This window comes from Alligator mississippiensis, chromosome 3 (assembly GCF_030867095.1).
Source record: "Alligator mississippiensis isolate rAllMis1 chromosome 3, rAllMis1, whole genome shotgun sequence".
Lineage (NCBI taxonomy): Eukaryota > Metazoa > Chordata > Crocodylia > Alligatoridae > Alligator > Alligator mississippiensis.
The window spans coordinates 126,634,518-126,648,073 of NC_081826.1; the positions used below are offsets into that span (position 1 = coordinate 126,634,518).

The window sequence follows — 13,556 nt, forward strand, 5'->3', positions numbered from 1 at the left end:
CAACCGTAACTAATTCTAACTCGCGTGCGCTAAACCGCTCCACGGCTCTCTCGCACCCTGCGTGCCCGGGCTGCCGCCCACAGCCTGCGTGCACTGGAGACGGGTCCGGTACGACCCCGGTTCGCCCCCGGCTTGCCCATGGCAGCCAGAATGGGATCAGAATCACCGCCGCGCATGGCGACGAGGGCGGGATTGGGGCCCGGCCCGCACAGAAGTCTTCTTGTGTTCAAACATCTTTTAGTAGGGAAGCACCAAGCCACTGGAGAATGTGGTATTATTACTGGGAAATTAAACTTGGAAACAATAGTCTTAAGTCAGAAAACTATCATTTCCAAATTTAATTTCCCAGTAATAATACCATATTTACCCATACCCAAAAAGACCTCACATTTAGATGATCTCCCTGTAATTAAGATTATACACATGGAAAAAGGTATAAATGTTATAATTATCCATGTCTAGAATTTAAATTATTGGAAGCTTGTCTTGAATTCATTCCCCCACTGCTGGAGCTAGGGGGCAAGCTGCAGAGAAAGTAGTGGCAGGGGGGCAGACAGTCTACTCCCGCTGCCTCTCCTCCCCTACATAGCCTGCTCCTAAGGCACTTGCCCCTCTGCCATCCTCATTCCTATCACCTGCCCTATGTGGTGGCTCTAGTCTGGGACACACGTCAACTCCAGCCCTAGCCAGGCAGCAACAGTGGTGGTGGCCCCCTGCCACTGCAGTCTTCCCCACGCTCCTCTCCCCTGTGCAGCTGCCTACCCCAAATCCAATGCCATACTCAAATCCAAGACAAGGTTTTTTGTTTTGTGGGGGCAGAAAAAAAACCCTTCAGTTTGGATTTGAGTAAATATGGTACTGGAAGAGCAGCTCTGGTAAACAGGCTCAAGCAGCAAGAGCCAGGTTATACAAGATAAGTAGTGAGAAGACTCCATGCTGAGGAAATAGGAACTAGTAAGTTGTATATATTTCAAGAAGCTCTTGGGATCTTTCTTGAGGATTTTTTTTTTGACCACACTGGACAAGAAACTGGATCCACAAAGAATGAGAGACCTGTTGTCAAGATTGCCAAACACAGCAATCTCCATTTTCCAGTTTGCAGATTCAGCAAGAATAAAAATCCATGACCACACAAAGGTGGCTTTAGCTAATAAACCCAATATGGAGAAATCCCACCCTATAAGAGAAGGTAAAAGAAAGCGGCCAAGGAATGAGTTAGAACTTAAAGTGTACGTAGAGTATCAAACTTTCATGATGAAAAGATTAATTCTGGCATTTCCAGCACTCAGACTGGCATTTATCATTTAGGATCAATTTGACAATCTGCAAGTCACTTAATGGAAAACTAGGACATTCTCAAAGTCAGGTAAGCACCACACACACAACAGAAGAGTAATCACACAGAAACAAATAAAAATACTCCCAGCATAAGTAACTGCTCACTGCTGCTGACAACCTTACACAAAATAAGGCTGAGAAGCAGTACTTCCCATTTGCTGAAAAACAAGACAAATCTCTGCCTAAGAAAAAAAAGTGAGCAAGCAAACACATTGAGTCATTTCTAAAACTAAAAAGGATCTCTCAGAAAGTTATACAAGGGGAAAAGCAGTAGCCAGGCAAACTGGCATCTCTATCTGCTCCATAAGGGCGCAGCCTGAAAGCTCCTGCTTACTGCAGCAATTTCTAGGGCCAAAATTCTCACTACCAGAACATAAGTAAAAGGCAAGAAAACAGAGTTAGTGTGAGAACCGTTAGGACCATCTCTGAAGGACTGTTATAACAAATTTTCATCCATATTTCCTAATCAAAGTTGGGAACTGGGTCCAGGCACCCACCCTTCCTCATCCATCATCCTACAATTGTATGCATCCTTCTAACGAACTGGGGTGCTTAGAACTTTCTTACCTGCTGCTTCTCTACAGCAGCAGAGAGAAGTGATAGAAATGGACCAGCTAGCCAGTCAGCAAAAATCAAATAAAGTTTGTACTAGACTGCTCCACTGACAACTAAATAGTGAAAGCATTTTAAACTTTATCCCTTTTTATTGTAGTGGTAATCCTTGGTCCTTTAAAGTGCTGGTGAAGATGGAAGGATCAGTTTTACAGGATTCAGTAAGTCACCTGGCAAATAATCCCTCTGGTCCTGAGTTGATTATCACTATGAGAGAGCCACAAAAAGGATCACAGCCTTCACTGACACATTTGGGCTAAATCCTTCGTGGTAACTCACTCATGTTAACCTGCAGAATTGTAGTGAGAGACTACAAAACAGTTATTAGCCAGCAAAATCACGTTATTTTTTATGATACTCTAATGTCAGAATGAACCAGGTGCTTGTCCTAGGCCCAAAGAGATTTCAAACTGTATTACTGATGTTTGACTGCAAAGATTTGTTCTGATTTTGCAACTGGCCATTTATGCATAGCCAGACTTAAGTTTCTATGGAAACACATGCCACCAAAATGAACACAAAAGAGTTCCTTTGGCAGACTGTTATTAAAACTGACTGACTACTTTACATGCTAATAAAAGCTAAAGAACATTACAAGCCAGCTGCAGCCAAGTGATAATGCACTGGTTATGAAAATCTGAATACGAAAGTGAAAGCAAGGATCGTGTAATAAAATGCCAAATTTCCAAGCCCCTCAGTACTAAAAATTCAACTGAAACTCTTCAAATCAGTTAAAAAAAAAAAAGAAGTTAGGACTACAAAAAACATTTTTTTTTGTACACAATGGTGAAAACTACTCCTTGCTCCGTTTTTTTTTTTTTGTATTACTGACTTTACTGTGTTTGAAATCAACTTAAAAATGCAAAAGAAATCAGCTCAGACAAAACATAATCACTAAAGAGATAAGAAATCCCCATTCACTACAACCACTTGTCTTACAGTCAATATTTAGAAATTGTTTGGATTTATCAACAAAGAAAATCATGCTAGCAAAATTCAATGGGAAAGAAGAGTACTTATAGCAGAAATTAGGTGGAAAGAAAACCACACAAAACCTTATGAAGACAAATAAAAACACTTCTATATGGAAAAGTTGAAGCATAGTGTTGGAGATCTGAACAAGGGAGGAAAAGACAAGATCATGCCTAAACAAAAACTGAAGTGAAATCCCTTTGTAACATGATGCAATATGGAGCTGGTAAAAAAGTGTTCCTGCACTATGGAAATTATGGAAACTGTACAACATGAAAAAGAAAGAAGCCAGACTCAACAGCGACATATATTTTCTAAGCCTTTGCAAGAAACACAACTTCATTCCCCGAGGACTAAACATCTACAATCCCCTGACTACTACACACAACTCCAAATATGCTTCCCAGCTATGCAGAAGAACTTCAGAGAAAATTAGAAATCATCTACTTCACCTACTTTACTCCAAAAGAGACCAACTCAGGAAGGAAATCGTCATACACTACAACAACTTAAAAGATAGAAATCCATGCATGTTCCCTGACAATATACAGTGGATACAAAGAGACTACGAAAAACTTTCTACAGCATTCATCCTACATAAAAAGAAGAAATGGAACAAATTACTTCAAGAACAAGCTCCCCAGCCACAAAACAACCATCAGAGGAACAACACCAACACCTTACAACATTCCAACCTCAGACTTGATGAAACTGCAAGCAGCAACCAACCCACAAATATTATCAAATCTCTCCACACACACGCTTACCAAAACTGAAAAATCTGTCCTTTCTAAAGGCCTAAATTTCTGTCCAGAAAAATACCCTAATAAAATACTTCAATGTGGAGAACTAGAAGAATTCTTCTGATGCCTGCACCTCAAAGAATATTTCCACGACCACACTGAACCCACTCCCAACAACAACTCATCCTCTGACAACATTCAGGAAAGGATCAATGCCAAAAAGCCCCAAAAAACATCAGATTGGACACCTCGCAGTGGACGAAACCCTAACCTTGACCACTACATTGACTACTTAAGGGAAAGAATGAACAATGAAATAATCAGCAACACGCGCCACCACAACAACCTCTCTCTACCAGAGAAAAAGGCCATAGAATCTCTAAGATCTAATCACCAAATAGTAATAAAACTAGCAGATAAAGGAGGAGCCATAGTCATCCTAAACTGTGAGGATTACATGAAGGAAGCCAAGAGACAGCTCTCTGACACCACCTACTACAAAGAACTACAAGAAGATCCTACTCCCCTTTTCACCAAAAAACTCAACAACACCATCAAATCATTTCCATCAAGACTACAAGAAAAACTACAGACCTTGATCCCCCCGCTACCTAACCCGGGGACTTTTTACATGCTCCCTAAAATCCACAAACAAGGGAACCCTGGTAGACCTATCATATCCAACCATGGGACCCTAACTGAGGAAATATCAGGTTTTGTTGAATCCATCCTAAAACCGCTTGTCACCCACAGAGCAAGTTTTGTCCAAGACACTACAGACTTGCTAAGGAAACTTAAAAACATAGACCACCTTCCCAGCAACACACTCCTAGCCACCATGGACGTTACCAGCCTATACACCAACATCCTACACCAGGATGGCATCCAAGCCTGCCTTACATATCTACAAGAACAAGATTACAACCCAGAATACAGACCCAAAGATATTACTGAGTTTATACACTTCATCCTCACACACAACAATTTCACTTTTAATAATCAACACTTCCTCCAGATGATGGTAACAGCTATGGGCACTAAAATGGCCCCACAGTATGCCAACCTTTTTATGAACCACCTGGAAGAAGACTTCCTCAAGAACTGCACCATCAAACCCTTACTATACCTAAGATACATCGATGACATCTTCATCATTTGGAGTGAGAACCTGCAATCTCTGATTGAGTTCCATCAGAAATTCAACAGTCACCATCCCTCCATCCGACTTTCTTTAGAATACTCCAGCACCAACATCCCCTTTTTAGACACAATGATCAGTATCCAGAAGGGTAAAATACAGACCACAGTATACAAGAAACCCACAGACCAACATACATATCTGCACAGAACCAGCAATCACCCGAAACACACCAAAAAAGCTGTGATATACAGCCAAGCCCTCAGATACCACCGCATCTGTACTGAAGAGAACACCCGGGATTGCCAACTCACCAATCTTAAAAAGGCTTTCACCCAGCAAGGACACTCCTCCAGAGAGGTAGATCACATGTTTGAAAGAGCCACCTGGATACCACGTGAAGAACTGCTGCAGTACAGAAGAAAACCCCCCACAAATCGCACACTGCTGGTTATGACATATCACCCATCCCTTGAACCTGTACGGAAAATCCTCAAAAAATTGCAACCCATATTAGAAAGAGACCCTATTCTTAAAAAGATCTTCCCAGAGCCACCCATCCTAGCCTTCAGACAAGCACCGAACCTCGCCAACCTCATCACCAGAAGCAAACTTCCTCAACCCCAGAACACACCAAACGGATCCAGACCGTGCCAGGACAAGAAATGCAAAACCTGCCCCCACATCTCCACCACCTCCACTATTACTACACCCCACAACAGAGCCATCAGCATCCCAGGATCTTACAGCTGCACCTCCAGGAATGTAGTATACCTCATCCAATGCACCAAATGCCCTGATGGAACATATGTAGGAGAGACCAGACAACAACTCCGCACCAGAATGAATGCACACTGGAAATCTATCAAAGACAGAAACACTCAATTACCGGTGGGGGCACATTTCTCACAGGAGGGCCACTCTCTCTCCAATCTCTGAGTCCTGATCCTCAAGGGAAATTTACACAACACTTCCCAGAGATGAGCCTATGAGCTCCATTTCATCAACCTGCTGGATACTAGAGATCATGGACTAAACATAGACACTGGATTTTTGATACATTACAATCTGCCTGGCAACTGACTCCCCAGCCCAGCCCAGCCCCTGGCTTCTTTATTTTTCATTCCATCCAGGAAGAGCACGCAGCAACTGCTGCAGCATCCTTAGCCTGACGAAGGGTTTTTGAACCCGAAAGTTTGCTTAATAACTATTCTCCAACCATTTGGGTTGGTCTAATAAAAGATATCAAATTCACCCAAGGAACCTTGTCTTCCTGCACTAGAACATTCATTTGGTATATCTGGTCATAACAGAGCCTCAAGAAACCTGCTCCCCTGTGCCAAGGGATTGCTGTAGGCAGAGATGTGAGGCAGAAAATTTTCCAGTCCTTTGTTTTTCTGTGGGAAATTTCCAGCTTTTAAAAATTCATTGTTTCATAAAATTCATTAGTAACAATGAATGGATGCCAATACCATAATTAGGCAAGCTTGGCAGTTTCAAAGTTGTAATTAATATTTTTCAGGCGATTATCCCTAGGAAGTGTATGAGAGAGTACATATATGTTTTATTGATTTGTAAACAGGAGGGTAAATACACTCGCATAATAATCCAAACCAAAAATCAAGTTATGAATTCACCTAATTGGCTGTGCAGGTCAAATCAAAACCAAAGCTAAAATTCTTATTTAATGTTAGACCGCAAGTGAAAGCAAAACCAAACCTAAAATTGTGATCAATTTTTGTTTTAATTTCAGTTCAGCAAACACACAGAGCACTGTCTCATTTCATTTCTTGAGTTGGGGAAGTTGAAAGTGTTTGCATAAGATCTGTTAGTTTTTTTAGTGATTTTGGTTTGAAGTAGTCATAATAATGCTTAACCAGAAAAAAAATGTAGCATGTGGCACCATTATAGTGAAGTTCAAACCACTGAAGGAAGGAAGAAAGAAAGTTGGTAGATGTAAATACTGCAGGCAGAAGTATGCTAACAATACAACAAGAATGAAGAATCATTTAATAACACATAGAAACTGTCTTGAAAGAGTACAAGCCATATACAGAAATCTAATATAACTAAGTGGTGGGACAACATCATCTGAGAAAAGTCTACTTCAGGAATCCTAGGCAAGTAAACAAATTAATATGTTAAACAACACACAGTATAAATTAGCATCTATATTGTTTTAAAACATAACTTTTAAAATTGTAAATGTAACCCTAGACTACTATTTATTTATTTAAAATATTTGTATCCTGCTTTTCTGCTTGCACTAAGCACCCGAAGTGGCTTAGCTATTTATCTATTATGTAATTAAAAAATATATATATTGTTAAGCCTAACTATTTCAACTCAGCAGAGTGAGCTTAGTCCTCTGGCCAATGGCAGAGACCAGACTATACTTCCCTTTGGCTCCACGGTCCCAATGCAACTGAGCAGCAAGTTGAGCAGCAGAGTGTTCTTTCTGGCAGGGAGGAGGGAAGCAAGCTCCCTCATGCTTCTCCTTCCGATAGGTGAGGCAAGACTAGAATAGGCTGAAATTAAGATCTTTCCCACCTTTTGTTGCAGAAACTTGGTAGCTTAAGTGAAATAGCAGATTTGCAAAAAATAGAAGATGAAAATGTTGAGCTGCCAGGTCTGGGGGAAGAAAAAGCAGGATTCTCTCCTTCAAGATCACTGTCACCAGACATGTGATCCACCACGAGTAGGTGTTCAAGACAGTCAAGCTTTTTATCAAGCTTTGTGAACAAAATGTCAAAAGAAGATCAAGAAAAAGCAGATGCACACATAGCTCGAGCTATGTGTGCAAGTGGTACACCTCTTTCCATAACTGAAAATCAATACTGGAAGGAACATTACAAACTAATTCGCCCATCATGTAAGTTACCGTCACGTTATTGCTATCGCCTTCTCTCTTAAATAGAGAGTATGACCGAGTTGAAACAATGGTTATTCAAAGGATTGGTCAAGCAGAATTGCTGACTCATGTCACATGGATGGACTGATAATACAAGGAAATCCTTTACTGAACATTATGTTAGCAACACCTGAACCAATATTCCTGAAAGCAATTGCTACCAAATCTTCTCATCATACTGGTGAATACATAGCCAAATTACTAAGTGAAGAGATTGAAAGTGCAGGTCTCTCCAGGGTACAAGCCCTTGTAACTGATAATGCGAGTAACATGAAAGTTGCATGGCAAATATTAAAGCAAAGTATCCTCATTTAATAGCACAGACAGTCCTCGGACTTACGACTCAATGGGTTCCTAAAAACCGCGTCTTAAGTCAAAACGTTGCAACTCAGAACCAATTTTCTCATAGGAAACAATGTTATAAATGGGGGGAATTGGTTCCTGAACCAAGGCCTGATACCCTATTTTCACCAAAAATATCCCAGAATGTACTTGATCAGTTACAGATGAGTAATATAGCTACATTAAAGTATTTATAATCATAAATAGCAATCATATTGATTTGGAAGGCCTTCTTTGAGGTGACTTTGCTGGACTTTTTGAAGGGCTCTTGGCTGGAGTCTTCTTAAGAGTCTTGGTTGCAAGTTTTTCTGGAGTCTTGTCTGCTTTCTTAAAGAAAATGTCCAAGCAAGTTTGGACAGATGTTCTCCAGGAAGACAAGCAACACAGTGAACTTGTTCACTGGCATGGCGTCGCAAGTCGAAACTGACGTCATAAAGTTGAAACAGGGTGTCAATTTATAAACGTTCTAACTTGAAACGTTGTAAGTCGAGGACTGTCTGTATTTGGATGTCTTGCTCATGTATTGAATCTTCTAGCAAAGGACACAGTAAGTGTGAATACAACGAAGAGAACATTGGCAAATTGCAAAGCGATTGTGAAGATATTCAATAATCATCATGTTGCCAATCAGACTTGGAAGAAATTACAGAAAGAGAAGCAGGGGAAGGAAAGTGCACTTTTATCGCCAGGAGAAACTAGATGGGGCTTGGCTACAAAGTGTTTACATAGCTTGCTGCACTTGCAGTGTGCTTTAATAGATGACACAAGATCCCAGATTATTCCCATGAAGATTTGTAAATGGATTCTCAACAACGTGTTCTGGGTTCGAGTTCAAGAAGCATTCAATATGCTACTACCACTTTCAGCGGCTATCAAGAAACTTGAAGGATATACACCAAGCCTTTCAAATACTCCAGAGATATTCAAACAACTGAAGGAAAATCTAACTGAGCTTTTGCCTTATTCACCTCTATCCAAAAAAGAAGTAAAACAAATGTTTACTAAGAGATCTGAGTTTCTCTCTCATTCAGTTCATCTGGCAGCAAACCTTTTGGATCCTCAACACAAAGGACAACATTTAACAGAAGATGAATTATCTACTGCTCTTGATACAATTATGGAAGTAGCTAAGAATGTCCTCAACATTGATCAAATAGCCATAATAACAGACATGCTGAGTACCACGCAAAAGAAAAGCTTTGGAGCAAACACATCATTTGGCAGGCAGCAGAGAATATGTCTCCTCTCACGGTGGAAGGGATACTGTAACACCCACCAACTGTTGTGCAGGATTGCTTTAAGGATCCTAAGCATTCCATCAACACCAACTTCTTGTGAACAGAACTAAAAGGCTTTCAGGTCAACCGAGACAAAAAAGAGGAATAGATTAACGAATGAACACACCACTAAGCTCGTTTCTATTTCTCAAAATCTCTTGCTTCTGGAGAACCATTCAGAAGCACAATTAGTGAAGAAGATGCAGCATGATAAGCTGCCCTTGCCCATAGACGCATTGGTAAAACCATCCTTTAGTGAAAGAGTATGTGGTTCAAGTAGATTTCCCTCAATCAGATTTTGAAATGGAACTAATAAGTAGGGCAAGTGATTCTACAGATGGCAACAGTGAAACTGGAGGCACCACAATGACTTCAGTGGAAGGAAGTTAAACTCGGCTGAAGTAGATGAGTGGACAACCACGGCATTTCGTGCAGTTCTTTGCACGTGCTAAAATGAGAGTCAACAGTTTTCAGTACCTTCAGGTTTTTTTCTTAAATCTAAACAAAAAATGGAAGGGAAGTACATGCTACTGTGCACTGTTTTTACATTTTTACAAGTATTCCAATAATTTCTTCCCATATAAAGCTTTGAATTTGTTTGACTATAACTTTTAAACCACACTAAGTGTGCTGTATTTAAATTTTTTCCTAATCAAATATTTCAGTTCAAATACTTGTAGTTATTGGAACATAAAATTAACATGGGGGTACTTTTTTAGTTTTGTTTACTAAATATAAGTAAAATAAACATGCTAAACCAGATGATGCTCTATTTAGGGCATTGGAAAATTTTCCGAATTCAACATTTTCTGGAAAACCCACATCTTTGGCTGCAGGCACAGAGAATAGTTTGCAGCGTTTTCCACTGGAGACAGAGGCAGACAAAATTAAGCATTCTGTTAAATTGCATATAATAAAGTCATATTTTCACAAACAATAAGTTTCTATAGCCAGGAGGCAGAGAAGGTTAAGTCAAATCCATTTGCAGATAAAATTAACAATTCTGACAGTTATTCAACAAATCACACGATAATATGATTAATTTAGAAAATTAAGTTAGTCTCAAAGCTACCTTGAAGCTGGTTCTGTAGTTTCTTTTTTTCAGGATCACCCGTCTCTCCTTCCCCATCACTTTCATTCCTAATTCAGACACAAATAACACGTTCAACGAAAATGAAAGACTAAGTCCAGAAGACAAGCAAAACGTTAGTAAATAGAAAAAAAGTCTAGCTCAAAGCAACAATAAATTTGGTAGGAGGATTCAGACAGCTGCATTTTCCTGGGTAGCTCATAAAACATTACTGGCTCTGTTCCTTTGCCTGACTGGCAGAAACAAAAGGAACTAAAAGCTGATGTGGAAGGAATTATTGGCTGGTAAAGAGGTTCTGTAGAGGGAATGCCAGATACACATTTTGCCGCAGTGGTATCATTCACCATTACAACCATTTTAAGCTGGCAGATTGTAGAGTACCTTGCAGCCCTAAAATCAGTACAAGCAGACAAACAAACCTTACTGACCACTACTTGTTAAGAATAACTCTAGTAGATCTGTATTAAGAGTTTCAGGGATCAGCTAATTCACTAAAAAGGCAAAATAAATGAACAACTTAACGGAAGATGTGAGTGCATTAAAAGAGACAGAAAAAAAGTCCTCTCTTATCACTCTCACAACTCACATTTTTCTTTTAAGTACTGAAAACAGAGGCATACAACATCTTTGCCATTCTCTGCACTGCACTAGATTCCTTGAAGTAGTCGACTTGTAGGAAAAATATTGAACCATGAACACTAACACAGGGAAGGTAAAAGAGGAACCAATTTTCACATCTGATCTTTTCCAAGATTCATACTGAATTCAATTAATAATTTAAACTACCCGTTCAGATGGATGACAAGCCACAAGCTGGGACAGTTTTCCTTACAACTCACTTTGTATTATGTCTTCATTACAACTTAAAACATAAATAAGAAATTCAGTACAACACAGACATATACTTGGGCTGGATGAATGGAGAAATGAGTAGATGAGACTAAGCTTTCTTCTCCTGAATCACCTATTCAACTCTGGTCTCAATTTATGACCTCAGAAACCTGCTAAGTATTTTAGAGTGGGTAAGAACTCACACAGGACACCACTGCTGTTACTTAACAGAAAGATTAAAAACACACTAAGATTAAATCAATCTGAAGTAACTTGTTCTTTTAAGTCATTCTTCTAGGTAAAGGTTGAGGTGTATTGGTAAAGCGGCACAGGAAAACTTGAAACACCAGTATTAAGCATGCTCTTTGTTTGATTAACTGTTGTACTTCTGTTTTTTTGGCATTTCCCATTAGATACATTTCACAAGCAATTTAACAAAAATTCCCTCTCACATGGTTAATGTCAGTATCAGTTGATGATGGAACATGAAAAAAAAAAAAAAAAAAAGCATTTTGCTTTATCTATTCTTAAAACATACCCTTTATCATCAGTTGGACCAGACTCTTTCACTGGTTTTGGTGCAGCCTTTTCTTTCTTTTTCAGATATTCCTTCAGTTTTTCTGCTCTGTCCAGATATTCTGTACATTTTGCTCTGATACTCTGCTTTGCTTTATCACCTTGTGCTTCATCTATAAAAATGGATGGTCAAATGTCAGTCAAAAAGCATACAAATCAAACAGAAGACATAAATAATTCTGTTTCAGTATTATTCAGTTGATTTTTTAAGATAACTGTCATGAAGTAGTTTCCCCAATCACAAGGGTAACTTAAAACCTCCATCCCAAATAAATATCATTATGTCCTACTTACTAAAATGCTAGGAAACATTTAGATACTTACACAGTTCCTACTCATGACTAGAGATACAGGTTTTCCATTTGGCACAGAAAAATGTAGCAAAACATGGATTTGGAAACTGCAGGTTTCCCCATGCAGGCTGGCAGAGTTCCAGCATTCTCTTGGCAATGCGCAGGGGGCCACATGCCCCCCCCCCCCCCCAGTTTTCTGCCCTCTCAGTGGGCGCAGGGCTGCAGCTTGGCTGCAGGCAGTAGCCACCTCCCCAGCCCAGCAGGCAGGACCTGGAGTGGGAGGGAGTGCCACACCTCCATGGCCGCTGAGGTGAGGTGCAGTGGCAGTGTAGAGTTGTGCCCCCCACTGCTACTGGGAGAGCAGGAGGAACCTCACCTTGGTGGCCAAGGCGGCGCAGGGGTCTCTCCTGCCCTAGGTCCCATTTGCTGGGCTATGAAGGTGGCTCCTGCTGGAGCTAGTCTGGCCAGGCTGCAGCCCCAAGCCCTGCTATAGGTGCAGAAATTCGTGGTGGGGAGGAGAGAAGAGGCCACATGCCCTCCCCACCTCAGGGATGTGTTGCCTATGCCCCCACACCCCCTTTCCCACACGTCACCTACTGGGGATGGGGCACAGCAGGTCAGGAGTGAGAGACAACAGCAGGGTTCGGGGGGGGGGAGGGGGGAGCACAGACTGTGGGTCAGGAATGAGAAGCACTGGCAGGGCCAGGGGGCTGTGCATTGGAAGTGAGGGGCACCAGCAGCACTGGGGGTTCAGAGTGAGGTGCACCAGCAGGGCCATGGGATTGGGAGTGAGGTGCACCAACCAGTGGGGACAGGGGACTGCAGGTTGGGAGTGAGGGACACTGGATGGACTAGGGGGCTGAGAGTTGGGAGTGAGAGGTAGGGGACACTGGATCAGGAGTGAGAGGCAACAACAGGGGCCGGGCACTGGCATATCAGGGCTGCTCAGTGTCACAAAGCAGCAGGGAGAACAGCCACACCTGAAGCCACATCTTGGTGAGTGAAGAAGGCAGGGGTGGCTCTGATTTTCTATGATAAAAAACACAAAATCAAATGCAAAAATATATAAGTATTTAGAATTTGTTTTATTATGATTGAGGCACTGTTAGGCTTCCAGACTGCTTTAACATTGTAAACAGATCAATAAAATATTGTGTTCAGCTGATACCTATATAAGCAGTGGTGTTTAATTTAAAAATAGAGGAAAAATGCAGAATTGAGGTGTTTTTTTTTAAATCAGAGAATTTGGGATTTTTAAACAGAAAACCAGGATCCTTGCTCATGGACCACTCAGCTATTTCTTTCTCCCTACTCTGTAGGAGTAAGTAAATAAACAAGAAACAATCAAGTTAAGATAAACTCAGTATTGGACTCTAATGCAAGAAGAGCTACTTTCAGGAAGAGAGATTCAGGACAGCAGGTTCATTTTGACT

At 40.8% G+C, this 13,556-nt stretch overlaps 1 protein-coding gene across 1 annotated transcript in view; it reads right to left on the minus strand.

Annotated features, from left to right (window-relative positions):
- The window catches only part of VPS4B (vacuolar protein sorting 4 homolog B), a 46,014-nt gene that overhangs the window by 22,957 nt on the left and 9,501 nt on the right, over nucleotides 1–13,556 (minus strand). Inside the window, exons 3-4 of the mRNA XM_019490334.2 lie at nucleotides 11,793–11,943; nucleotides 10,406–10,473 (exon numbers count right to left, since the gene is read on the minus strand). Coding sequence (XP_019345879.2) covers nucleotides 10,406–10,473; nucleotides 11,793–11,943 — 219 coding nt within the window. The remainder of the gene's footprint in view (nucleotides 1–10,405; nucleotides 10,474–11,792; nucleotides 11,944–13,556) is intronic.